The sequence below is a fragment of the Octopus bimaculoides genome, chromosome 4, assembly GCF_001194135.2.
Source record: "Octopus bimaculoides isolate UCB-OBI-ISO-001 chromosome 4, ASM119413v2, whole genome shotgun sequence".
In the NCBI taxonomy this organism is placed as follows: domain Eukaryota; kingdom Metazoa; phylum Mollusca; class Cephalopoda; order Octopoda; family Octopodidae; genus Octopus; species Octopus bimaculoides.
This window is the reverse complement of record NC_068984.1, coordinates 84,131,971-84,158,786: the sequence shown is the minus strand read 5'-3', so window position 1 is coordinate 84,158,786 and position 26,816 is coordinate 84,131,971. Positions and strand designations below refer to the sequence as shown.

Sequence of the window (26,816 nt, the reverse complement as noted above, 5' to 3'; positions counted from 1 at the left end):
GAATTATTGGAAAATGTTTTTTTCTTTTTTCGATGTATGAATTACTGTGACCTAATATGCCACAATCTGCAATCTGGGATTAATATATCCAGTGATTTTTAAGAGGTATGTAAAAGATATTTTGTTTTAATATTATAATTTTACTTGTTTCACGCACACAAACACTAACGTGGTTTTTGTAAGGATTTTGTATCATTCTTTCTCTCTCCTGTTCAGACTTCGTCACTACTATTTTTTATAACTTCAGCATTTTCACTTATTATTCTTTTCAAACTTGTTTGAATTTTCAATCTAATGTAATCCACACTCTAGAAAACGTATTTCTGCAAAATGTTATCCTAAAATATGGGTAAAGAAAAGTGGCTAATGCAGTTTCGCATCTCACCTTCAAAAACGCATTTATTGGGGTCCCCCACTTTTTTCCAAACAAAAGTAAGGAGTTTACGGCACATTAGGCATCTGTAATGTATGCCGTTTGAAAGGTATTTATATAAAATTTCGTTAAAAAAAACCCATTTTCATAAAAGTCACAAGGGAAAAACTTGGATCTGGTGAATTTTCCAAAGCCCTTTTCCCACCCATCTGTTGCTTTCAGCACATTCCAGAGTATGAGGAAACTGTATCAACAACAAATCAATAAGAGTTTGATAAATTCAGTTTTCATGACGAGTGTAGAGTTTCAGACCTTGCCTTTTGTTTGAATGTGAGGAAAAAAAGAAATGCGGTAGTGTTGCTTGAGCTGTAGGTAAGCTATGCAAGAAACTTGATTAAACTGTTACCAAGGAGTGTAATGCAAGAGTAAGATCAAGTTAAATTTTTTTTTTAAACTATTAAAAAATTATCTGCAACTGGTAACTGTAACAATCAGTACTAACTGTTTCAGAATTAGGTAATAGACAACTAAACCAACAGTGTCACTCTAGGGTCTCATCCTGGTGTGTGGAGGGAAAGTGAATGGATTCGTAGGTGGAGGAACTCAACAAGGAGTCAATGGCCATCCAGCAAACTTACACATAGAATACAGCTCCATTAAGACATTGAATCCAGCATTGCTGACTCTCTTGGCAACTTCTATACCCAGTTGTCTCTCTCAAATGCACAAGATTTACCTTTCTGCTTACCGAAGAAGAGCTAGGCAAAAGAAGCTCCTTGATAACTGTGTCGAGTTTTGACTAATTTTTTTTTTTATCTTATTGTCAGAAACAACAAAAGTGTTGCTTTCATATTTAATACAAGTGGCTTATATAAGCTAGAAAAAATGTGTTGCAAATTGATAGTAATTAATGAAATGGTGGACAAAAAAAAATATTAGTAAAATAATTAGTTCAGATTTGAAAACATCTGACCACAGACGAGATAACAGAGAATTGAGATGTATACTGCCCTGTTCAACTCATGCCAGAATAGGGAAATAGTTAAAATAAGATGGGAGAAGTATTATTGGGTTCTTGTTTAACACTGAGTCAGCCCTGATTTTTCAGACCTACGATCAAAAGTATTGTAGCAGCCTTATTCAAATACAGTGTATTTCAGACCACATTGTCTTACATGTCCTTGGTCACAGAGAGGCTCCCTCATTGGCTGTATTATTTCACAGTTTGATGTTCCTTCCTGACTAACAAGTGGAAATGACACAAATTCAGTTAAGACATCCAAAAATAATGTGTTTTCTTTAGAGGTATAGAAACATAAAAATGTAGCAAGGTCTGAACTTATATCATATACTTAACAGTCAACCACTATGTAATTTTCTTTTGTGTCTGTTTAACTCATCACCATCATCTCAGCCAGTCCAAAATGAGCAGATCTATGACCAAAGACATTCATGCAATAACCATCCCATATTTTTCCCAAACAGAATTTACCCCAGACTACATTTATCAATGTGCCTTTTAAAGTCAGCAGGGTCTGGTTTAGGTGAGATTTGACTGCTATTTCACTTTCATTGGTTTATCTGCATCTGTGGTTGGGTGATTATGGCAAATTTTAATTTTTAACCAGCTGTCTTTGTTAAAATTGAGTAAATCAGAAGCAAAAATGACAGCTATGACCTGGAATTAGTAATACTGATAAAAGTTGATGTTCAATTTAAATATCTTTAGGTCAATGTTTGAAGAAAATGTGCTAGAGACATAACAAAATAACCTAGGAGACACCAGATTATTTCAGAAAAAGCCTATACAAAAGTTACCCAAATGACCTGAAAAGAGATCTTTGTACTAACAATAATAGTCAAGTCTCAATATTAAATGTAATCACAGATAAATGTTATGGCTACTTATAGTAAATCTAATTGTACTAAAACGCATACAAAGAGAAAATAGAAGACACATTGTTAAGCATTGCAAGAGGAATGTGTACAGAATGCTTGCTGAGCCTCCCATAACAATACACATACACTTTCTCTCACTATCTCTATCTTAATCAAATTCCAGTACAACTAGTTTGAGAAGTAGCTAAAACCAGAATCTAAACAGTCCAATTTTTATGACAATGTTACAATTATAAATGCATGTTGGAAAAAAATTATCAAAATCATCATTACCATCATAAATAGCTTAAGTTCCATTCTCTATTGTCATGATCTTGCTTAACCACAGGACAGCCATACCAATCTAACCTATATAATCAAAAGTATTTAAGCTATTACATCCATATGCCACAGACTACATTATCCATTTCTTTATGACAATAGCATGTAGTTTGAGGGAGATTTGGATATTGTATACAGCAGGTCAAACAACCATGTACTGTATGCCAAAAAATCTTGTATACGTTGAATGCAACAAACTTTTGGGTGTAATCTAAAATGATCTCACAAAATATTAATTTTGATATAGTTTAATACAAATTTTACTTTTACAGTTCAGTTTGAACAACAAATTTGCTCAAATCCCAAAGCTTACTCTGCAGCTTTCATTCACATTGACCACTCCCTCTTCTAATTTCTGCTTGCCAGTCTAACTTTTACTGTCACGACAATATTGTTATAACAATAGTAATTTATAAAAAACAAAGGAGATATTGTCTATATATAGCAAGAAAAACTCAAAGCACTTTCACATTTCATTATTTTATACTTTTCAATTTCTGTGGTAAATGTTTAAAAGTTATTAAATGTTTTAAAATTTGTTCACTATTTTCAATCTTTCATCATCATCATCATTTAACGTCCGCTTTCCATGCTAGCATGGGTTGGATGATTTGACTGAGGACCAGATGGCTACACCAGACTCAAATCTGATTTGGCAAAGTTTCTACAGCTGCATGCCCTTCCTAACGCCAACCACTCCGAGAGTGTAGTGAGTGCTTTTATGTGCCACTGGCATGAAGGCCAGTCAGGCGGTACTGGCAATGGCCATGTTAAAAATGGTGTATTTTACATGCCACCTGCACAGGAGCCAGTCCAGCGGCACTGGCAACGACCTCGCTTGAATGTCGTTTCACGTGCTGGTAACGATCACACTCGGACGCGCTCCACTGGTACAGGTGCCATCACGATTTCGCTTTCACTTGCCCCAACAGGTCTTTGCAAGCCAGGTTTAGTATCCAATGAAGGAGACATTGGCACGGGTGCCAGTCGTCGAATTTAGTCCGATTTCGATTTCACTTGCCTCTTTCCTATTTTATAAGCTTCATCTTTAAAGGTTAAATTGTTCATATAAACAAAAAATACACACGCCACATGAACTAAAAGAAAAGCACTTGGGAAGGGATTTAGTGTTTCTCCTATTATCCTCAATAATCAATCCTTGTGTCATTTCATAGTTAAATCCAGTAAAAGAGACCTTGAGAGCATCCCCCAGAGGGAGCCATATCAACTTGTCTCTGAACAACAAAAATACTCAAGTGCTACTCATATCAAGAAAATCCACTGCACACACCCTCTTCAACTAGAGCCCTCAAAATCATTCCAAATTGCTGGGCCTCACTGTCACTGAGAATTTCTTTTCATGAAAGCATGTCCTTAGCATAGTTAAAATCACATCTCAAAGACTAGCCTTTCTCTTCAGAGCCAGATATAAACCTTAAATACCAATCCTCTAAAAGCTAACATACCAAGAACATACCTAACTACTAAGGTTAAAACATTGCACTGAACTCTAGGATTTAACCTTCACATTCTCTTTAATATCTAAATAAAACCAACAACAACCAAACCATTTGACAGTTCTGTTGACTAACAATCTTACTACATTCTTTTGTGGAACCCTTTGACCTGAAGATAACACACCTAAACATACAAATTTAATTACAAAGCTATACGTGCATGAAATTCTAACCATTAGCACTTCCCTAAATCTAATCAATAAAAATTCTCTATACTATCTTACATACAACCTAACATACAGACTAATTATCATTCAATAGAACTCAGCTTACCCTAGAAAATGTTAAGACTACTTAAATCCAAGATGAACTTAAATGATTTACAGTCCAATAATAGCTTAGCTGGGCAAAACTTCGAAATCATTGGCTGAAGTGAATTAAAATAAAACAGCTTAGGCTGAGCTTCGTTACTGAAAACTGTGGTGGTGGTGGTGATGGTAAGTGGGTAGTGAAAAGTGTACTTCTTTTCTTTATTGAACTAATTTTTTTATACTGCCTATCACTCTACCAACAGAACTTTGCATCCAAATCTTGATCATTTTAAGCAAATCCTGAGGGAAGAGTGGGACAACATGTCTGAGTACTTCATCATGAAGAATTGTGTACTTTTCTTTATTGAACTAAATTTTTTATACTGCCTATCACTTAACGCATATGCGTAAGTGCAATTATTTATCATCTGCTCGCATGAAAATTGATATTTGTTTATAAAATATCGGTGACAGACGATATAAGCTAAAAGGAGAAAGAATAAGATGGTATAGGCAATGATGTAAAGAGAAGCAGAATCATTAGATCAAGCACAGGAGCAGCAGCATGTAGAAGGGAAAATGTGAATCAAAGAGTATAGAGTGAGTATTTACAACAGATAAGAGAACATGTTCAAGATAGAATAGAAAATGAAAATGAGAGAGAGAAAAAACTGTAAACATACAGGTTGAAAGTTACAACATTGGTGACATGAATATTCTCTGTAATCATTGTGAAGCTCTTAGATTTATAAATGAACACCTGAACTGCTGAAAGAATGAGAAAGTCATTTGCCCTCAATTACAGCTTTACCCAGATGGAAGGTTTTCTTAAATGAAAATAATGCAGAATATACAATTTCAAAAGAAACAATTTTTATGATTCTTTCAACTTCCAGCCATCCAATAGTAATCAGAGAAGGCCTGTACATCAACCACATCAATATTACCAATGTGAGAGGGTCTGTACATCAGTCACATCAATCTCAAAAATCTAGGAGGGTCTGATTAATAGCTGCCATATTAATCTCAACAGTTTGGGGTGAAATATGCAAAGGGCATGGTCACTGCCCCATCTTTTCTGACAGTTTTACAGAAAAAGAAAGACAACTATAACAACTAATGATTACAGAAATCCAATGAATACAAAAAATTGGAAGTATATATCACCTGGAGACTGAAATAATACTCACTTTGTCTGGATAGCCCTGGGGGCTCTTTGTGTTGTCTTGATCAATTCCGCCTCCAATACGAAAACCACATCGATATTTCTGTTTGCCATCTGTACCGACAACAGGGTTTCCATGGTCATCTCGTTCTGGTTCTTTATGGAGGACAATTGGAATCTAGAATAACATATTGAAAAATAAAAGATAATAGTTTGGGAGTGTGATAAAAGACTACATCTGAGATTGTGTGTTGAAAGTGAAGCAACTGAACTTTAGTAAAGTTACTTAAAACAAATGTATGCTGTTATATTTATTTTTGTTTTATCTTTAATGATATTATACTATTAAGTAAGAACCAATCAAGAACCAAAGAATAATTTCATTAATCATTCCCATATAGTGTTGAGTCTCAAAATATTTGAACATACAGGGTGGGGAAGCAAAACTTGGAATATTTTGGAAGCCTTATTTTTCATATATTCCTGAGCGTAAATATTAAAATATTGTTTTCTATTTCAGGGAGGCGGTATATAGAGTTAATTTAAGCAGAAGTGCTAGTCATACGATCTAGCATGTCCACTTAAGAAGCCAAGAGATAATGCATTACAAGATTTGCTTCATGCCAGGGTTGCACAATTAGACATATTGCTCAGAATGTTGGGGGCCTCTGTGAGCACTGTCCACAACATTAAGAACCGAATGCTGGATATGGGAGGCATCAAGAGAAAGCAAGGAAGTGGAAGAATAAATATCAAACGAGATAATGCATTTCTTAACTCAAATTATAACACCCTTTTGACGAAATATGAAGCACCAGCGAAAATCAAACCTCATGTTACTTGCTTCCCTTAATAAATACAAATCAAGTATAGACAAGGACGATTTTCTTAAATTTTTTGCCTTGCATTGCCGTTGATTGCAGTTGTATTAAATAAATGTAACCTGATTTTATTTTGTGTTCTGAATTTGTTTGAGAGACTTGTGTCGTATGGTTCTCGTACGACATAACAAAATAATACATTAAGTCCGTTTAAGAGATAGTACTAGATGCTTGTCCACTCACTGGTACTACTCAAACTCCTGAGCTGTCAGGTCACGGCCGACCTTCCGTCAACCCATTGGCATTACTCCAACATATTTATCCTGGCGGACTAATCCATCCGTTCTGCCTTGGGGGAGTTCTATTTCCACACAACAGAGACATAATCAAATTTTATAAACAGTATGGTTTTTAGAGTTCTGTTTAGCAGGTGTAATACAAAAGACCCTTAGGAAAAAAGCCCCCTAAGACAAAACCCCTCAAACAAACCCCCATAGTTAAAGTATGAAAGTGTTTTGTTTTTTTTTTACAACTACAGTTTCCGTTTTTGTTTATTTGAAATTATATAAAAATAATATTTAAAGATTTGGCTGTTATCACTAGCATGTGGAAAGACCTTTTAGGCTTAACTATATGCTTATTGAAAATCATTAAAAAAAATATTGGAGTTGATACATTCAACTAAAAATTATTCGAAATGATGCCCCAGCATGGCCTCAGTTTAATGATTGCAACAAGTAAAATGAAAATAAAAACGAAATATATCAGAAGTTTTGACCAGGTCAAGAAATGTGGAAAAAAAAAATAAAGATGAAAAAATAACCGCAAAATATAAGCATGAGGATTTTGTCTACTTTCACACTTTCAGTAGAGGCTTTTGTCCATACCTCTGTTCAGCATCCCCAGTTGCAATCAGCTGACTACATGGTTAGCTCTTCCTAACGCCAACTATTCCAAGAGTGTAGTGGTAAAACATATGGCTAGCACAGGTGCCTTTTACCAGGATATTTTTTCTTGTCAACAAAATGATTATCTTTACATGAAAGATTATCTGAATTATGATTATATTTATATGAAAGATTATCTGAATTATGTATAAAGCAGACGAATAGAGGTCCAACAATGAACACAGGTAAGACTTGTAGATTTTGCAACACAAAATTTTAAAAGTATATATCTATGAATAAAATTGGCAGATGTATGCTTTTTTTTTTTAACAAGGGAGATGGAGAATAATGAATGTGTATTAAGATCATTTATGAAACAGTTGATAATGACTCACAGATCCATGACAGTAAAAGAGTAGAACAGTGACTGACTTAGGAGAAGAAAGAAGCAGATAGTGAACTATATAGCAGGATGTGTGGGGAAAAGCTAATAATAAAGTATACTGGAAGGTTTTACTAATTCTTTCAAGGTCACAAAAACAAAACTGGGAATTTTTTAAACATATTTACCACCTTCAATGACCTGACTGGTCATGCTGGGGCATCACCTTCAAAAGTGTAGATGGTTATATCACCCAACTACTTGATTCATATATTTTGTTTAAAGAAAGATGAAAAGTAAAACAGGTCTGGGCAAAAACATAAAGGCTGTAACTAAATAGCACAATGTTATTTACTGATGCTCTACTAATTCTGCCATCCACTATGAAGATGAATCAGGATGCCTTTGGGAGAAAGAAGTTTGAAATAATATGGTTTCAAATAAGCCCTCAATTACAATGAAAATGAAGTGGTGAGAAAGTGTCACTAAAATAGAATGTTGAACAATGAGAATGAATGACTAACAGAGGTCAATCAACAGTGAATTTAACAGAGGGTCCAAATGTAAAGACAGGCAGAGTAGTTAAAGACATTAAGCCATTAAACTGCTAGATCAACGATGAGAGAGTAATACATGAATTTACAGAGATTGTACATAAGAGACAGCTGCACAAATGAAAGAACAGACAGAAGACAATAGAATATGAAACGCAACCAGCCAAGGCCAGGTCCTAAGGTGTTAATGCAATCACTAAAGTTACATGAACAATGAAGAGAGATTCAGTCATAAAACTGTAGGAAGGTGTACGCATAGTCTGTATGCTTAGGCTGATAACATAAGGACCCATTGTGTTGTAGATAGGGAAAATAACAGTTCATAAAGTGATTAACAATAGTATAACAAGTTAACAAGATAATATACTTCACTTTGACAGCATGCTAGCTTTGTGTGCATGTATGAAGGTATGTGCGTGTATATATATATATATATATATATCATGAAAGTATTTTTTGTTCATTGAGGTATGTGTTATGATGATGATGATGGGTGAAGGTTGAAGTGTCATCTATCCTCTGTGCACAGAGAAATAACTAAAATATCAAACCATTGCTCTCAAGATGATTTCATTGAGTCCATTTTGTAAAAGAGATGGCAATATAATTGGATGAATCAGCTGTATTTGTATTGTAGTATTTCCTTGATCAATGTATCCCTCTCTATTTAAGACAGCAGGGTGTAATTTGAGGGTAGTTTCACTGCTATTTCTAGCAAGTTCAATGATCACAGAAAGGCCCCTTAATTTTTTTTTTTGATTTGGCATATTTATAGGAACTGGGTAAGATGTAATGTGTAGAGCTAAGAGGGTCATGAACTGAGGATATGTTTGAGAATCACTGCTGCAAAAACTTCATCTACCATTTAAGCCAATTTCCCTGTGCCCTCAATATTACATACAAACACACAAAGATATAGGATCCAGCAAAGAAACCTATATAGTTCTCATGCAAGACTGATCCTTTTAACTTCTATTTTGGTTTGAGTTGCTATTACTGAAAAAAAACCTATACCTCAGCAATTCTGTGTGTGTGAGAGAGAGAGAGAGAGAGAGAGAGAGAGAGAGAGAGAGAGAGAGAGAATGAAATAGAGTGTTGTTGTATGATAACAGCAATTTCACATTTAATACTCAACTTCACTTAAGTTTTCTTTTGAACTGTCAAAGGAACCAGAAATTTGAACAAGCCCACATTTTTATTCTTAAGTGGTATGATAAAGTAACTGAAAGAATTACACATCGCTGAGTGGGATGGGTAGAGGGTGAGGATGGGGTGTGGTGGTGATAGAGTGAAATGGGTGGAGATAGTGTGAGGTGGGTAGGTATATCATGAAGGGGGAAGGGATCTGGGCAGGGTGAAGTGGAATGATATTGAGTTCAGTAGAGCAAGATGGGGGGGGGGGTAAAGTGAGGCAGGAACATTATAGAAGGTAAACACAAAGTAGAAGGGAGTAAAAAACAAGAACAGCAGAATTTTAGGGGTAAAAGAAAAATAGGACCATTACAGAATTATTTCTTTTGTAGTTGTAACAGAAGTAGAAAAAAAAAAGACAGAGAGTGCAATAGAAAAGGAAAAGAAAAGAAAGAAGTAAGGAAATAATAAGACAACTTCATGACTAATAACTGTTTCTAATTTAAGCATAAGACCAGCAATTTTGAAGAGAGAGGGTTGCATTGACCTCTGTACTTATTGGTACTTTATTTTATTGACCCTGAAAGGATGAAAAGTAAAGATTTGAACTCAAGATATAAGGAGCCAGAATAAATCCAGCAAAGCATTTTTTTTCCAAAACTAATGATTCTGCTGCTTTGAATATTTTCTGAATATTCAGAGGCAGAATCTAGCTGAAAAAGTTCCTTGCATAGAAACAATATCTGAAATTTTAGTAGGACAAGAACTGTCAGTTATATTGACTCTAGGCATGCATTGTGGTCTTGTGCAAAACCAGTCCTTTCAGCTATAAGTAAGTAACACTGCAACAGACTGGTATCCCATTCAGAGGGAATGTTGTGATCTCAGTCACTTATACATCATGGAAACCAGTTTACCAGCTAGATGACTCAAGACAGCAATGTCCAAAGTTTTTTTTTTTTTTGTTTTGTTTCAGTCATTAGACTGTGGCCATGCTGGGGCACCACCTTGAAGAATTTTAGTTGAACAAATCAGCCCCAGTACTTATTATCATTATTATTATTTGTTTTTTTTTTGTAAAGCCTGGTACTTATTCTGTTGGTTTCCTTTGCCACACCGCTAGATTACAGGGATGTAAACACACCAACACCAGTTATCAAGTACTGGTGGGGGACAAATACATACACAAAAACATGCACAAAAGTCTGGTGCAGGCTTCTGTCAAATTTTCCAGCCCATGCCAGCATGAAAGGCAGACATTAAATGATGATGATGATATGATGGGCTTCTTTCAATTTCCATCTACCAAATCCACTCACAAGGCTTTGGTCAGCCCAAGGCTATGGTAGAAAACACTTGCCCAAGGTGCCACACAGTGGGACTGAACCTGGAAACATGCAGTTGGGAAGCAAACTTCTTACCACACAGCCACACCTGCACCATTGATGATGATGGTGCTTGACTAATATGAAATTGGAGTAGTGAGATGGAATAAATACTGCTTAGCATTCTATTTAACACTAACCACTCAGCCAACTTCCCATCTAAATGCAAATAATAATGATGTTATAATAATTTTGCTTGTTCCTCCATTACTTAGCCCATCCGTAACACTTCCATGTGATCAGTTGAAGGGGGAGAGGGGGAGGGGAGAGAGAGGAGTGGAGGGAGAGGAGGTGATGAGTGAAATGTGTAAATCTTTTTTTTGAACTATGTTTTTTTTCCTCCGTTACTTAGCCCGTCTGTGATGCTTTCATGTGATTAGTTGAAGGGAAAGATGAAGAGCGAAAGAAAAAGGAAAGAGAAAAAGAGGGTAAGGCAAAGACTGCGGGAGAAAGAGGGAGAGTGCTGTGTATTAAGTCTATAAAATTGTGCATAAAGTATATAAAGTGTATATATAAAGTGCATTATGTAATCATCATATTCCAATTTCCTTCTTGCTAGTAATAATTCTTTTTATCATGGGCACAAGGCCAGCAATTTGTGGAGAGGTGATAGTCAATTACATCAACCCATGTTCAACTGGTACTTATTTCATCAAACCTCAAAGGATGAAAGGCAAAGTTGATCTCAGCAGAATCTGAACTCAGAATGTAAAGATGGACAAAATGTTGAACTGAAAAATTATGGGGATGTAAACGAACCAACACTAACTTTCAAGCAGTGGGGTGGGTGGAGCACACACACACATATATCCTCTTCATCATCCTTTAATATCCGCGTTCCATACTGGGATGGGTTGGACAGTTTGACAGGTACCGGCTGGACAGGAGCCTGCACCAGACTTCTGTGTCTGTTTCGGCAGGGTTTTTACAGCTGGATGCCCTTCCTAAAACCAACCAGCCAGCAGGGTGGACTGAGTACTTTTTACGTGACACAAGCACAGGTAAGGTCAGTTTTGGCAAGGTTTTTACAGTTGGATGCCCTTCCAAACGCCATCCACTTTATAGTGTGGACTGGATGCTTTTTATGTCAACATGGACCTGCATACATTTCAGCTGGACATCAGCCTAGTCAATTTCACTTATCTGGAAGAACCTTCAAAAGTCATAAGTACTGCTCTTCTTTCCCTAACATACACATATACACACAAACACACACACATACATATATATAAACACATGATGGGCTTCTTTCATTTTCCATCTACCAAATCCACTCACAAGGCTTTGGTCAGCCCAGGATTAAAGTAGACTAAAGGTGCTGCACAGTGGGACTGAACCCAAGATGACATGGTTGGCAAGCAAGCTTCTCAACCACACGTGCTTGTACCTTTATAAATACATATAAAGCAAGCCTTTCTCCACTCCATACACCCCTCTCTTAAATTTATGTCCTTGTATCTGTTAGAAACAAAAGGCCTGAAATTTAGGAGGAGGGGGCTAGTTGATCAGTTTGACCCAGTATTTGACTGGTACTTTATTTTATCAACCCTGAAAGGATGTATGGCAGGAAAAGTCAAGTTCAAATTCCAATGAGGTTGATTATGCCTTTCATCCTTTCATCATCAATAAAATAAAGTACCAATCAAATACAGCCCCCTTTTCCCCAAATTTCAGGCCTTGTGCCTGTAGTAGAAAGAATTATTAATATTGCTTCTGTTTCAGCAAATTATATTGCACATAGCTCTTATGATTTAAAAAATTCATTGTATTACACAAACAGATTTTCTTTTTCTTTTACATGAACTCTGTTTCATGAACTCTTATTTCTGGTATTTTCTTCACATTTGAGAAAAAAGAACTTTAATTCATATATGAATTTTTTTTTTACATCATTTAAGCATTTCAAACATGGTGACTAAGACAACACTTCTCCCAAAAGTACACCAAGGAAAAAGAGGAACATGAGCCATGTAAATGAATACAGACATTTTTGTAGATAAAAAATACATTGGCAAAAATGGAGTTTTTGCTGCCAGATAAATTACACATCATAACATACACAAACTTTTTGCCAAAACTATAATGAAAATTTGTCTTTTGCTTCCATTATCAGCAAAAAGAAATTTTGAAAATATAATTGTAATAGAATTCTATCACCAGGGACTGTTTCCTTACTCAAAGAACTTGGTCAGGAGAGGGGAAGGGAAAAGTTCACCTACCATTGCTTCATGAAACAAGCTTTTTCTATACCCTCAAAGATCAATTGAGGAAGGTGCTGGTTGACATCTGGACCAGCATCTTATATACTGACTAGGCTAAATCTTGCAATAGTGTCAGCTTGACCTCAAGGACCAAGGGTGAAGCACAATACCAAGCAAAGCTAGAGCATAAGATATCTGCTCAGAAATCTTAGTACCTTGCCTGCGTAACATGTGATAAGCAGAGACTCGAGCAGTGATGCGGAGTCCTGACTTAAAAGCATAGGTGTAACAAAGAATGATGCGCGGCTGGAAGCAGTATGCATAGAGCTATGCTCCATTGTGAATCAGACTGGTGATGCAAGGCAGAAAATATAGAGGTTACACTCATGATAAAAAAAAAGCCAAGGAGTTGAAAAGACAAGAAGAAAGGAGGATGGCCAAATGCAGCAAGTTCTAGAGGTTGCCCTTCCAACAGTGTTATTGGTTGAAGTGCTGGATACTAACCCACCTTCAGTTTTAGAAGTGGACAATATTGAAGCCCACATCATCATCCACTTGTACCTCTTGAGAAAATGGGGAGCAAATGAAGGTTGAGTGGACTAACAGACTGTTACAGGAAAAAAAAAAAAAAAAAGAGACAATACCAAAATCTATCAGAAAGCTTCCAGGAAAATAGGATAATCTCTAGTACTCATGCAAATTCACGATTGTCAGAAGCAACTACTATTAACTGCACAAGTATGAGTAAAGAGGAGGCTCAGACTATCAATATATGGATGGAACAGGAATTAGATGAAGACTAGGAGCACTGGGATGATAGAGTTTTGGTTAAAATCACAGAAGAAATTTATGAAGATATAAAATAGTTTTTGTTCAGAAGATATTAGATGTTATAAAGAAAAACCCACCAAAGAAATGCTTACAGATACCTTTGGTGATCCTAGGAATAATATAATGACTGGTGAGAAGAGCCATGCTGTTCTCTCTCTCTGATCTCATGTAACTAGTAGATTGTTACCACTCTGTGGATGGTTAAAGGTTTTTATTTTTAATTTTAATATTATATCTTGTTTTAGTTTTTGTTTTACATAATTTATATTTATTCTGTGATGGAGTGAGGGGAACATATCAAATTTTAATAAATGTATAACATTCTTATCCTCTTGAATTTGTCAGTGGTGCATTTTTGGCAATAACATTTGTTCATTCATTTTCAGGAATTTCGTTAGGAAGGCTTTTTAATGCCAGAATATCAAGAACACCTTGCAGATGAGGTGTCAAACTAAATATTTAGGTATATTAAATTATAAATAGTAAAACACATGAAACACAAAGAACCTCGGACTAACGAGGGAGCCTCTGCGTGATCGTTTGATTAGCTAAAAATAGCAGCCAAACTTTCTCCAAACACACCACATCATCTTAGGAATGAATAACACAATGGATGTGGTCCTAGATATATTATGCCTGGAAATATACGAGATGGTCACGGCTGGAGCGTATCTGACTATAAGTTTGGTGAATCACAGCTCATCGGGCACTAGACAACACTAAGAACAAAGACAGCTTTCGCTATTTACACATTCGCAAAGTTTCTCAAAAAAACTATAAAGTTACGTTTTGGAATCGATAAATAAACTTGAGATCTCAAGATGTGCTGTGAGAAAGTTAAGAGAAATAAAGAGAAAAATTGTAGTAAAGTTGGATCCGATTTGAAACAGAATCAACATATGGGGAAAAAGACCTGCGTTAAAAGTAGTAACTTAGGAGTTGATATCTATATATTATTTGGAAAACTAGTAATTATTTAAATTTTATTTCTTGATGTTTATTGTTAAAGTTTGACAACGTAAGAAATATATAGATATATTTACATTTTGTTTATTATTTAGCGGAATGTCATACTATCACCACCACATGATATATATATATATATATATGATCGCTAGCCACTAAACCTTTTTTTATTTTCTCTCCCTATTTATTTCTGTGTTCCTTTCTGTCGAAGAGGGTAGGCTCGAAACGTAAAAGATTTTCTCAATCGCGAGCGTTAAACTAATACATCTGTTTGTTGTTTACACACCCGTCTTCGTCTTTTGTTTTGTCTTTTTTTTTTTTTTTTTTTTTTTTTTTTTTTTTTTTTTTTTTGTAAATTCTCACTATATATGTGTGTGTGTGTAAGTGGAAATATTTTCTCAACAAAAAAATCAGTTACACCCACATAAATTAGTGGAGTGATTTCAATGAATGACAAATAGGTTTTTTATTGTTTTTTTTAGGAGTGGTGGTGAAATTTGATTAGTGTGTGTGTAAAGCACTCACCGATTTCTTGTTATTGGACAGTGTACCCAATACGTATTAGAGATTTTAAATTTCAAATATACAAATACTTTTTTCTTTCGGTAATTAAAAATTATATATATATGGTAAATATATAATTTAATATCGAACAGATATTTCTAAAGAAAAAAAAATTTTTTTTAATCATATACAACTGGATTGAATGTTTGAAATATGATAGTATAGAACCTAAAATTTTCTCAAAGAAAACGCTAAAGTATTTTGTATTAAAGTAATACCCAGTTACCCTGCTCTCTATAAAAGCAAGTAATCATACTTCACTACTAAAAAATATATATATATATAGTTCCTTAGCTTGGTGAAACAATTGTGCGTGTATACATTTAAGCGTATGATACGTGCGAAAAGGGTGTAGGTATATTTGACTTGGTCAGTATATTACCGGTACATATTTGATCAACCCTGGAAAGAATCAAGACATACTCGATCCAAGACGGTTTGTTACTAAGAGGACCTAGGCAAATTTAATTTCTGTATTATCGTCGTTGTCCCAAATTGGATGCATCTAATTTCACGTTGTAAATACCACTGGGCAAAAAGGGATAAATGACAGTACTTCGCATTTCTCTGTAAATATTTTCAAGCTCCATAGAAAAGTGCCATTATTGTCGTTGTAAAACGAATTCAGAAATTAAAGATACGCAAAACAACTTTCGGTTTATATTCTTTAAATTACAATATTGTTTTTAACTTTCAAACCCAGCTGATGGAGAAAGAAAAAAATAATTAATTTTATTTGCCACGGGGGAGGAAGGGGGGATAGTGAAGGGTATATGGGCAATTAGAAAAAACGATCGGGGCTTAGGCAGAACCAGTTATGAAAATAATAATAGTTGTTTCTTTATTTGCCACAGGAACAACATATGAGGGGCATTAAAAAGAGAATATTGGTTTAATACAGAAGCCATTTGGATAGGGCTACTGTAATGGATTAACGGGTGGAAAGACGGCAGACAATCAGATGTTAAAGGCAATTAACGAAGAGCTCGGGTGGCGCAAGTACGAAAGAATAGACGTAGTATGCCAAAAAAAAAAAAGTTAAGAACCTTAAGGACAAAGCGGGGGAAATCTGAGGATGATGGTAAGTAACACTGAACAAAGGAAGGAAGAGAAAAAAACTACTATCACCAATCATTAGAATAATAAATGACCGCATGGCTTGAAGAGATAAATAACGAAGGAAATGGTTTAACATTATCTATATAAATATTTGTATTTACATATATTGTGGTGGGGAAAAATGAAAGAAGAGATTCGCAATAATCAGTCGTCTAATTCCTCTAACTCATTCAATCTGTCTATTGATAACACATAAGACAATTAAAATATTCGGAGAAAGAAAATGGTAAAATCGAAGGCTAGTTACAATTGGAAGAAAAATTAATTGGGTAATTATATATATATTTAGAATATCGAGTGGACATTAAATAATAAGTGCCATATAAAGTTAGAGCAAAGTATAAAAAAAAAAATAAGTATTAAAAGCTTACACTGAAACACTCGAGAGGGTCGCCGGCTGTATGACCTGCCATGTTGTTTTGGTAAAAAGAACAGGGAGGAGCTTGGAAATTCTTACGTAATAAATTATTACTATGTATTGTTTTTACTTTATATCAATACGAATAGTTCTTGAATTACTTAGAATTAGACAAAAACTTAACAGATGTATTTTTTAATATATTTTTTTTGTTTATATAAATAAAGTTTGTAGTCACGTTTACACGATATCGAACATGGCGCTCTCTTTGAATTCTTCCACATGAGATTTTCAAATTGTTCGTTGATTTTTGTTAAAGCAGCCTATTTCTAAATACTTGAAGCATGTTGTCCAGCAACGGGTTAACAATAGACCAGTGGTTCTATTATGAGGTAGGACAATTTGTTAATCTTTAACGTCTTGTAGTTTGTGTGTTTGGTAAAGTTTAATTGTATGGAACGTATCAGCCTCCCACATTTTTAATATTCGCACACCATGTGTCTTTTTGTACACTCTTTCAAAGACTTGCTTTAATAATTCTCTGTATCCATTTTTCAATAGTAAACCATTCTCTTGGTATTTGTTGCTATAATGAATTTTATCGTTTTTTGGAAACGACTCTAAGAATATTTGTTTCCTTGTATGTACACTGCTACGGTATTCAATTGTGTTTTGAAAAACAAATTTTCATCTACACAAAAGAAAGCATCTATTATATACTATACACAATACCGAATTACAACATACATGCAAACATCATTGAAGAAGTGATGGAAATAACTGAAATAATTCATTACTAGACTAACGTAAAATTGTACAACACAATAATAACCGCCATCTTGCACTCTGTCTTAATGAAGAACGTTTGTCAACCACACTTGTAACAATAAAAGGCATGCAATTTTATTATTGCTGAAATTTCAGCCTACCCAGAGGCAGGAGCCATATTTCCCCAAAATTACACGGCGAAAGTAAAGAATACGTACACCCAGTGTTCAGGGTTTTTGTGATGCCGGAAACGGTGACGTACCTCTACCAATTACACACAAGTATATTAAAAAGAAGGTTTCCAGTAGTAACGCGATCCAAGATACGCTGTGAAGTGAAACGGTGGAACCCAACAGCAGGATGGTCACATATGGAAAACATTTGATCATAGGTTGCTTGATTGGGTCTTACCTGAGTTACCAGACAACAGCAATAATCTTAATACTTTCGCTTGTCACTCCGTTAGTTAGCCCGTCTGTAACGCTTTTGCTTGATTAGTTGAATGGAAAGGCGAAGAGAAAAAAAAAAGGAGAGAAAAGTGGATAAGACGAAGAGTGAAAAAGAGGGAGAATGTTGTGTATTAAGTCTATAAAATTGTACATTAAGTAATCATTGTATTTCAATTTCCTTCACTTTTCTATGATTAACAGTTGAGCGACTATCTTTTGAAACCGAGACAATCAGGCTATGCTTTTAGGTTGTTTGGATGATGTTTTCAGAAATAACCCAATAAATTTACCATTAATTCTGTGAAATATTCACAGGTCTCACTAGTCTTATAATAATTCTGCTTGTTTGTACATTACTTAGCCTATCTGTAATGCTTTCACGTGATTAGTTGAAAGTAAAGGCGAAGAGCAAGAGAAAAAGATGGAGAGAGAAGTGTCCGTGGCATGAAGTAGAAGGAACGTAATTGTAATGCTTTCACATGATTAGTTGAAGAGAAAGAGAAAAATAGGATAAGGGACGAGTGAGACAGATCAAGGGAGAAAGAAAAAGATTGAGCGAGAAGCATCTGTGATGTGAGGTAGGGGGAACGTAATATTCACCTGGATTAGCCAGGCTATTTGGTGCTGAGTTGGCTTCTCTGGCCACAGTACTCAGTCCATTCCCCTCATGCTCTCCACGTTGTTCCAAATTTTTTTCTCAAATCATTTACCCACCTGATTGGAGGTCTGAGTGGTCTCTTCCACTTGTGCAGGTGCCACTCAACAACTGCACGGGTTCACAGTTGTCTGTGAACCTTGCGACATGACTAGCCCGTCATAGCTTTGCATGGTGGTATTTTGCAACGTCTTTCATTCCAGTTATTGTTCCTGATCTTGTTCCAGATGTGATCTCTTAGCACGATTCCCAACATAGACCTTTCCATGGCTCTCTGCGCTGTAAGCAGATGTTGTTGTTCTCTCTTCGCCAAGGCCCAAGTTTCACATGCATATAGCATTGCAGGCAAGACTGTGCTGTTGAAGAGATGGGCGCAAGTTGCCTTGTCTAGGTTCACCTTCAACACACCCTTCACCAAGGTGAATGCTCTTATCCATCGTGAGATCTCATTGCCTTATAGTCATGTCTTGACCAAGAGACACATAGCTGCTCACCTCCTCTATTCCATTGCCTCCAACTGTTAGGCAACTTACCAGTATGCCTTCAGATTATGTGTACTTGGTTTTCGTACGGTTGAAGTACTGAAACCCAGTTCATGCAGCATGGTCTGCAGCTGATCAGTACTCTCCACTATCAGTACTATATCATCAGTGAATCTTAGATGGGTGAGCAGCACTCCATTTATCCTTATGACTCCATCCCAGTTCATGTCTCGTATGACCATCTCAAGACATGCAGTGAAAAGCTTAGGAGAGATGGTGTCTTCTTGCTTAACACCCTTCTCCACTGGAACTGTCACTGATTAGGATAACAGGGCCACATTTGTTGTACACCTGGTGTCCACATCCCTAAGGAGGGTGACGTATTGCTCATCGCACTTTGTTTCCTGAGAGCTTGCAGTACTGCATTGATTTCGATGCTGTGGGAGGCTAATCAGTGCTCTCCACTATCAGTGCTATGTCGTCAGTGAATCCTAGATGGATTCTATAATGGTAGATTATGTTCACTGAGGTCTGAATGCAGAACAGGTAGAAAATATGCCTCTACATTCCATAAATGTTGTGCTAATTGAAAATGGCGCTAGCTGCCTTAATATTGGTTTGCCTGAACCAGTTGGAATGCAACAGGTTGAGCATGAAGATGACATGAACTAATCCTTTTCTTTTCAACTGCTTCAATGGCTGCATCAGTGATCACTCTCCACTCATCAGTGAGGGTTGCAGTGATCACTGATGCAGCCATTGAAGCAGCTGAAAAGAAAAGGATTAGTTTCTTGCTTAATTAGTTAATTAATTAGTAAATGAAGTAGTTGCTTTCTTAATCAATTAGTTAATTAGTTGCTTGCTTTCTTACTTAATTAGTTAATCAGTTGCTTGCTTTCTTAATTATTTAGTTAATTAGTTACTTGCATAATTAATTAGTTTGTTGTTTTCTTAACTAATTAGGTGCTTGCTTGCTTAGTTAATTAATTAGTTGTTTAGTTGCTTGCATGTTTTGTTAGTTGATTAATTAGTTGCCTGCTAGCTGAATTAGTTAATTAGTTGCCTGCTAGCTGAATTAGTTAATTAGTTGGTTAATTAATTAGTTGCTTGCTTAATTTAGTTCAAAAGTTGTTTGCTTGTTTAATTAGTTCATTAATTAGATGCTTAATTAGTAAATGTATTAGTTGTTTACTTGATTAGTTAATTGTTTGCTTGCCTGCTTAATTAATTAGTTAATTAGTTGCTTCCTTGCTTAATTAGTTAATTAGTTGCTTTCTAGCTTGTCTAGTTAATTAATCAGTTGCTTGCTTAATTAGGTAGTTCATTAATTAGTTGCTTGCTTAATTAGTTACTTGTTTAACTAATTAGTTGCTTTCTCTTTCTCTCTTACTCTTTACCTTATTCTCTTTTTCTTCCTACTTTTTCTTCTTTTTCTCTCGCTCTTCGCCTTTCTCCTCAACTAATCATGTGAAAGCATCTTTAATCTAAGTGCATGGTCTACTGTCTAAAAATGCAAAATTATTATTAGATTGAAATTGTTAAAATATGGGATATCTATTTACACAAGTATGCACTCCCTTTCTCTTTCCTAAACATTTAATGTCTTTTTACTCTTCAGTTTATGATGATGAATTGGCATAATCGTCAGAGCATTGGAAAAATGCTTTGCGTTTTGTCTTTACATTTTGAATTGAAATCCTATGTTTTTATCCTTCTGGAGTCAATAAAATAAAGTGCTGTGAATGTAATGTTCTCTTCCTCCAGCTGTTACGTCTTGGACAAGAATGGGGTGGTGGATGGGGTGCCTGTGTTTGCTCATGACTGCATGGACACAGAAAAAAAGGAAACATCAAAAAAAGCATAAATCGATTGTAACTGGCCATATTTATTTATTTAGATTTCAATTTACAAATTTCTCGGTTGGCTAGTTTTGAAATCAGATTTCGATTTTAGATAATTTCTTTCACTCACACCACTAAATGTGGGACACAAATCTCACCCATTTACCCCATGGGTGAAAGTTAATTTTTAATATTCCCTTGACAGATGCAATACTAATTTGATAGGTTTTGCACTCCAACATTGACAAGGTACAAAAAGGCAGAAATATATCTGGTCTTCTTGTGTGTCACTACTGAGACAATGTACCCCTTACTCTGATATATATATCATGATTTTAACATGTCTATGAAGATATTTTCTCTCATACAAAAACTACAGCATCATACTTTTTAATGGTGTGTTAGGTATGGTATGGGTGGCCATTTTAATACTGCTCCAATTATATACACTGAGTTTATTATAGTCCAGCAAACTTTCTTCAATATCAGTGAATGCATTTTTCACTATTTCCCATATATTGGAAAGGCAAATTTTGTTAAGGTATGTAACAAGCAGGTACACATCATTGACCAAACTCAAGAAAGCCAAAACACACTATCTATAAAGGTATTTTCTCTCGAGCGAAAGCCACAGTATCATGCATTTCAATGATGTCTAAACATTAAGTATAGTACACAAATGGCTATGTATTATATTAAAGTGCCAACAATAGATTCCTGTGGTATAAAAAAAAACCTCATGCTGTAGAAAGGAGATGGTAAATGTGTGTGATAGGGATTCAAATGAATGCTACTGGCATGAGCACACAAATGCTTTTGGTGCACACATAGACAACAATTAGCTGTGTGGGAGAAAGTGGAGGTATATGGGTATATGTATGCACATGCTAGTAATGTTTGACTTCTCTTTCTCTCACTACCTGGCAATTTAATGCATGTATCTTAGAGCTAGTCATTTTTGTGAAGATTGTATATCCACCTACTTTTTCTGATATCTGTCTATCATATTAAAGTATGATTGATAGATTTCCATGATATAAAAAATTTGCCTTGCTGTGGAAAGGGGATGGTAAAAGTTTGTGTGTGAGAGAGATTTAAAGTCTATATTAAAATGTTGGTGATAGATTCCTGCGGTGTAAAAAAATCTCATGCTGTGGAAGTAGGATGATAAAATTGTGTGTGCAATAGAGAAAGAAATTTAAACAAAGGCAACAGGCATTTGCTCACTATTGGTGCATACATGCAGCAATTAACTGTGTGTGAGATAGGGGATGTAAATGCATGCATGTCATTAGTATTTGTGTGACTCTTTCTCTCTCTCACTATTTACCTGAAGATATAATGCATGCATCTTAGAGCATGAAGATTAAATGTCTAAATTATTTTATTACTGGAAACAGAGTTTAGTATGTTACAGCAGACAATGATCATAGTGCACAGCAGTAAGAATTGACTCAAGAAAGACGGAAGATTCTGAGTAAGACTGGGGAGAGAAGAAATAAGAATTAGGAATAAAGAGACAAGAATCAGTAATGATGAAAGGCATTGACTTGGAGCAAAAGGAATAAATTCAATGCAAGAAATGGAGCTAGAAGATGTCATCTGACAAAGCTGAGGCAGTCAGGGAAAGAATGAGAATTCTTAATCAAGAAAGTAAAATATGAACAATGAAGCAAGAATATTTTACTTCAGGCAGAACAAGAAAACAGGTGAGAGGAAAAAACATGACCAAAGAAAATAGACATGATTTCCTAAAATTAAATCAAAAGATTATGAAGGAGATGACAGGGTATTATTACTGAGTGTTATGGCTGACACTGTACTATAGAATGGGCTGTGGAATTTGCACAGATACTCTTATTTTAATTTAATACTGTTTCGTTTGCATATACTAAGTTAATTACTGCTCAGCAAGCTTTTCACAATATCAGTGAATGTATTCAATTTCCTATAAATCAGAGGGGAAATGTTTTGTTTAGGCATGTAACAAGTGGATACACATCATCAGCAAGACTCAAGAAGGCTGAAACATGTCTGGCACTCTCATGAGTCATTACTGAGGTGATGTTCACTTCACTCTTATATGTAGTGTGTTTTTAACACATGTCTATGAAGGGATTTTCTCTCAGGCAAAATCCACAGCATCATGCTTTTCAGTCGTGTATATATGTTAAACAATGTACACAGATGACTATATAATATACAGGTATATATATATATATATATATCACACCTGATGAGGGAGAGGGAGAAATGTACCCCTCAGACTGGTGACCTAGATGAATGCTTGCAACACAGTGATTGCCATTAAAGCCCTCAAGGACTGATTGGTGGTTTTAAACTGAGCAACAGATTGTGTCTTCTACAGTGTAAGCCACAATAGGATTTGAACTCAGAATGCAAGAAACCAGAATCTATGCCCTAAGGCATTTCTGTTACTGCTTTAATGACTGCCATTTGACCATGTATGTTCTTGTGTTAAGTGTGATGTATTGAATAATTTATTTTCTGTGTGGTGTGTTGAGTCACTCATACACTGTGTCATGTATTGATTGATTCATATACTGTATTGATATACATATACTTTGCAGTGTGTTGATTGATTCTTATACTCTGTGGTGTTTTGATTGATTCATATACTATGTTGTGCTGATTGACTCATTTACTCTGTGGTATATTGATTGATTCATATACTGAGTAGTCTGCTGACTGATTTATGTACTTTGTGACTTGGTTGATTCGTATTATGTGTTAATTGATTCATGTACTGTGTTGCCTGTTGACTGATTCACATGATGTATGAAGTGCTGATGGGTTCATGTATTACGTAGTTGTGATGATTGTAAATCTCTGTTAACATGTCAGATATATTTTAATGTGTATTTTGCTGAGTAATTGCATTTCAAATCCCTCTCACCAACAACATTAGCCTAATTTTAAAGATTTTTTTCCACCTCAATTCAATTTACACACCTTTTCAGATAATTATAGCTTACTCTACATTTGGACAGATCTCTTGTTCCATCCTTTATTTATATTTTGACAATTGTGCAAGCTGTTGTTTTAACTGCATTTACATTAACTACGTCAGTGTTTAACCCTTTAGCATTCAGATTTCTCTATCAAATGTGATGCTTATTTATTCACTCTACAGGGTGGTTGGTGTTAGGAAAGGCATCCAGCCATAAAAATCATGCCAAGACAGACACAGTAGCCTGGTGTAGTCTTCTAACTGACTGGCTCCTGTCAAACCATCCAACCCATGTCAGCCTTGAAGGCAGATGTTAAACAGTGATGATGATATTGATAAAAATTAGTTATGCGTTACCTTGTAGCTTTGAGATTTCAATGTTGCGATTGTTTATTGTAGGGTGAGTGTGAGAAGCTGGATCTGGCCAGTTTAAAGATAAAACAGATTATTTTGGCCAGATATGCTCAGTTTAAATGTTAAAGGGCTTCTTTTGAATTAAAGCTTTCTGGGCCTGTCTACAATACTCAGTCCATGCTGTGAAGCGGCTGGTTAAAGGATGGGTATCCAACTGTTAAGGCCATGCAAAAAAATGTCATACACAACAACAGATACTGGCTGTTTTCTCTGTTGCTGTGTGTGTAGAGGATTCCTGAGAAAATGTAAGATGCTATGGGATTTGGTTAGCCCATCTCAACACGGAAGAAAAAACTCATGTTAAATAATTCTAAATTAGGCACAAGGCCAGCAGTTCTCAGGGTAAGGGGATTAGTCAGTACTGTTGACCTTATTCCTAGTACTTGACCGGTACTTTATTTAATTGACCCTGAAAGGATGATAGGAAAAGTTGATCTTGGCAGAATTTGAACTCAGAATATAAAGAGTCAGAAGAAAGGCATTCTCCTGAATGCTCTAACAATTCTGCCAGCTCTCTGCTCCACTCATTGTTGAGTAATTTTGATGACAATGGCTTAGAAAATTGCTGTAGGTTTACAGGCATGGAAGACTGGCCTACATGCTTTATTGAGCCCCAATGTAGTGTGTCTCATACTTTTAAGTTCAAATTTTGTCAGAAACACTGCTTCCTTTCATCATTCTATTATCAATAAAATGTATAAGATGTGATTTGGCTGAATAAATAAGGCATACTATTTTCTTAATTTCTGAGTTGAAATCTACTACAAATGTCTCTCTGCTTTTTCTAGACAGAGCATTTTATTTTCTATTGCCTCACTTCATTTACCTCTCAATAGGTACAGGTATCAGATGTACTTAGAATGATAGCTATGATAGACTGGCATCATATTCATGACGATTTCTTTCTCATCTATTTCACATTAAAACTATAGTGTTTCAATTAATGCTCTAATGACTGCCATCTTACTGCATATGTCTTTAAAAGCTAATTAGTGTTATATGGCATTTATAGTTGCAATTAAATATCACTTATACACTGAAATCAAATCAATTTATTGTACAACTCTTATAACTGGAGATGGGAAAGGGAGTGTGTGGTCCCTTTCATCCACTCCCACCCAAATGAAAAAGAGAAAGCACTATTAACTGCACAAAGTGAGTACTATAGAGATACACTCTGCGAGCACAGTTTGCTTTACAATTTATTTTCTCAATTGGAGCTATCTCACTTCATCTATCTTGAAAATTTTGTCATGATGATTTTAAAACTTCTGACTGAGACCTTTGGAAATATGCTGTACGTGAGAAGACCCGGCAAGCCAAGTGAGCCCTAAATCCAAGGCCTCTGCCAGGGGTGTAGCCAGCCCACTTATGCGTACCTTTCCTACATTGGACACTGAACTCCGCTTGCGAAGACTTGTTGAGGCAAGTGAAATCGAAATCGAACTAAATTCGACGACTGGCACCCATGCCAATGTCGTCTCCTTCATTGGACACGAAACTCAGCTTGTGAAGACTTATTGGGGCAAGCAAAAGCGAAATCGGGATAGCACATGTGCCCAGTGTCGCCTTTCTGGCACTTGTGCCTGTGATATGTGTAAGGACTTTCGAGTGAGATCATTGCCAGTGCCCCTGGACTGGCTCTTGTGCAGGTGGCACATAAAATACACCATTTTGAGCGTGGCCGTTGCCAGTACCGCCTGACTGGCCTTCGTGCCGGTGGCATGTAAAAGCACCCACTACACTCTCTGAGTGGTTGGCGTTAGGAAGGGCATCCAGCTGTAGAAACTCTGCCAAATCAGATTGGAGCCTGGTGTAGCCATCTGGTTTCACCAGTCCTCAGTGAAATCGTTCAACCTATGCTAGCATGGAAAGCGGACGTTAAACGATGATGATGATTTTAAGAATATATTTTTTTGCTTTCTTTGAGGAGGTGATGGGGAACCATTTAAAAATTTATTTAGTGCATTTTGTTTTTCTTTTCTTTTTTTATTAACATTATTGCTCTCTACTTTGTGCTACTAATCTTCTCTACTTTGTGCTACTAATAACACAGCATGGGGGTTTTTTTTTTCTTTACAGTCATTCGAATATGAATAATCTGTTTTTGTTTTCTCTTACACAAATGTAAATACCTTCATGGCTGTGTGGCTGCAGAGTTTACTTTGTAACCATATGAGTTTTGAGTTCTCTCTCTCTCTCTCTTTCCCTGCATGGGTCTTTAAGCAAGTGTTTTCTACTGTAGGCTTAGGTCATCTAATTGCTTGTGATTAGAATTGGTAGACAGAAATTACATGAAGGACCTTTGCATGTGTGTGACTCGTGGTCACACACACATGGCCAGTGCCAGTGACACGTAAAAGGTACCCAGCGAAAACAGACAACTGGAGCCTGGTGCAGCTCTCTGGCTTACCAGCGCTGGTCAAACCATCAAGCTCATGCCAGTGTGGAAAACAGACATTAAATGATGATGATGATGATGATATATATATATATATATATATATATATA

At 35.8% G+C, this 26,816-nt stretch overlaps 2 protein-coding genes across 4 annotated transcripts in view; one reads left to right on the top strand and one right to left on the bottom strand.

Moving 5' to 3' along the window:
* Nucleotides 1–16,880, bottom strand: part of LOC106870732 (tax1-binding protein 3 homolog) — a 26,172-nt gene extending 9,292 nt beyond the window's left edge. Inside the window, exons 1-2 of the mRNA XM_014916906.2 lie at nucleotides 16,739–16,880; nucleotides 5,552–5,704 (exon numbers count right to left, since the gene is read on the bottom strand). Coding sequence (XP_014772392.1) covers nucleotides 5,552–5,704; nucleotides 16,739–16,780 — 195 coding nt within the window. The 5' untranslated portion in view covers nucleotides 16,781–16,880. The remainder of the gene's footprint in view (nucleotides 1–5,551; nucleotides 5,705–16,738) is intronic.
* An 83-nt stretch (nucleotides 16,881–16,963) lies between these two features.
* Nucleotides 16,964–26,816, top strand: part of LOC106870733 (nucleoporin NDC1-like) — a 56,255-nt gene continuing 46,402 nt past the window's right edge. The window contains exons 1-2 of one of the 3 annotated variants that reach the window (XM_014916908.2): nucleotides 17,010–17,117; nucleotides 22,321–22,629. In XM_014916908.2, the coding sequence (XP_014772394.1) occupies nucleotides 22,588–22,629 (42 nt within the window). In that variant the 5' untranslated portion in view covers nucleotides 17,010–17,117; nucleotides 22,321–22,587. Of the gene's footprint in view, nucleotides 17,118–22,320; nucleotides 22,630–26,816 lie in introns of all 3 variants that reach the window. The other 2 variants (XM_014916907.2, XM_052967179.1) reach the window with 2 other exon arrangements.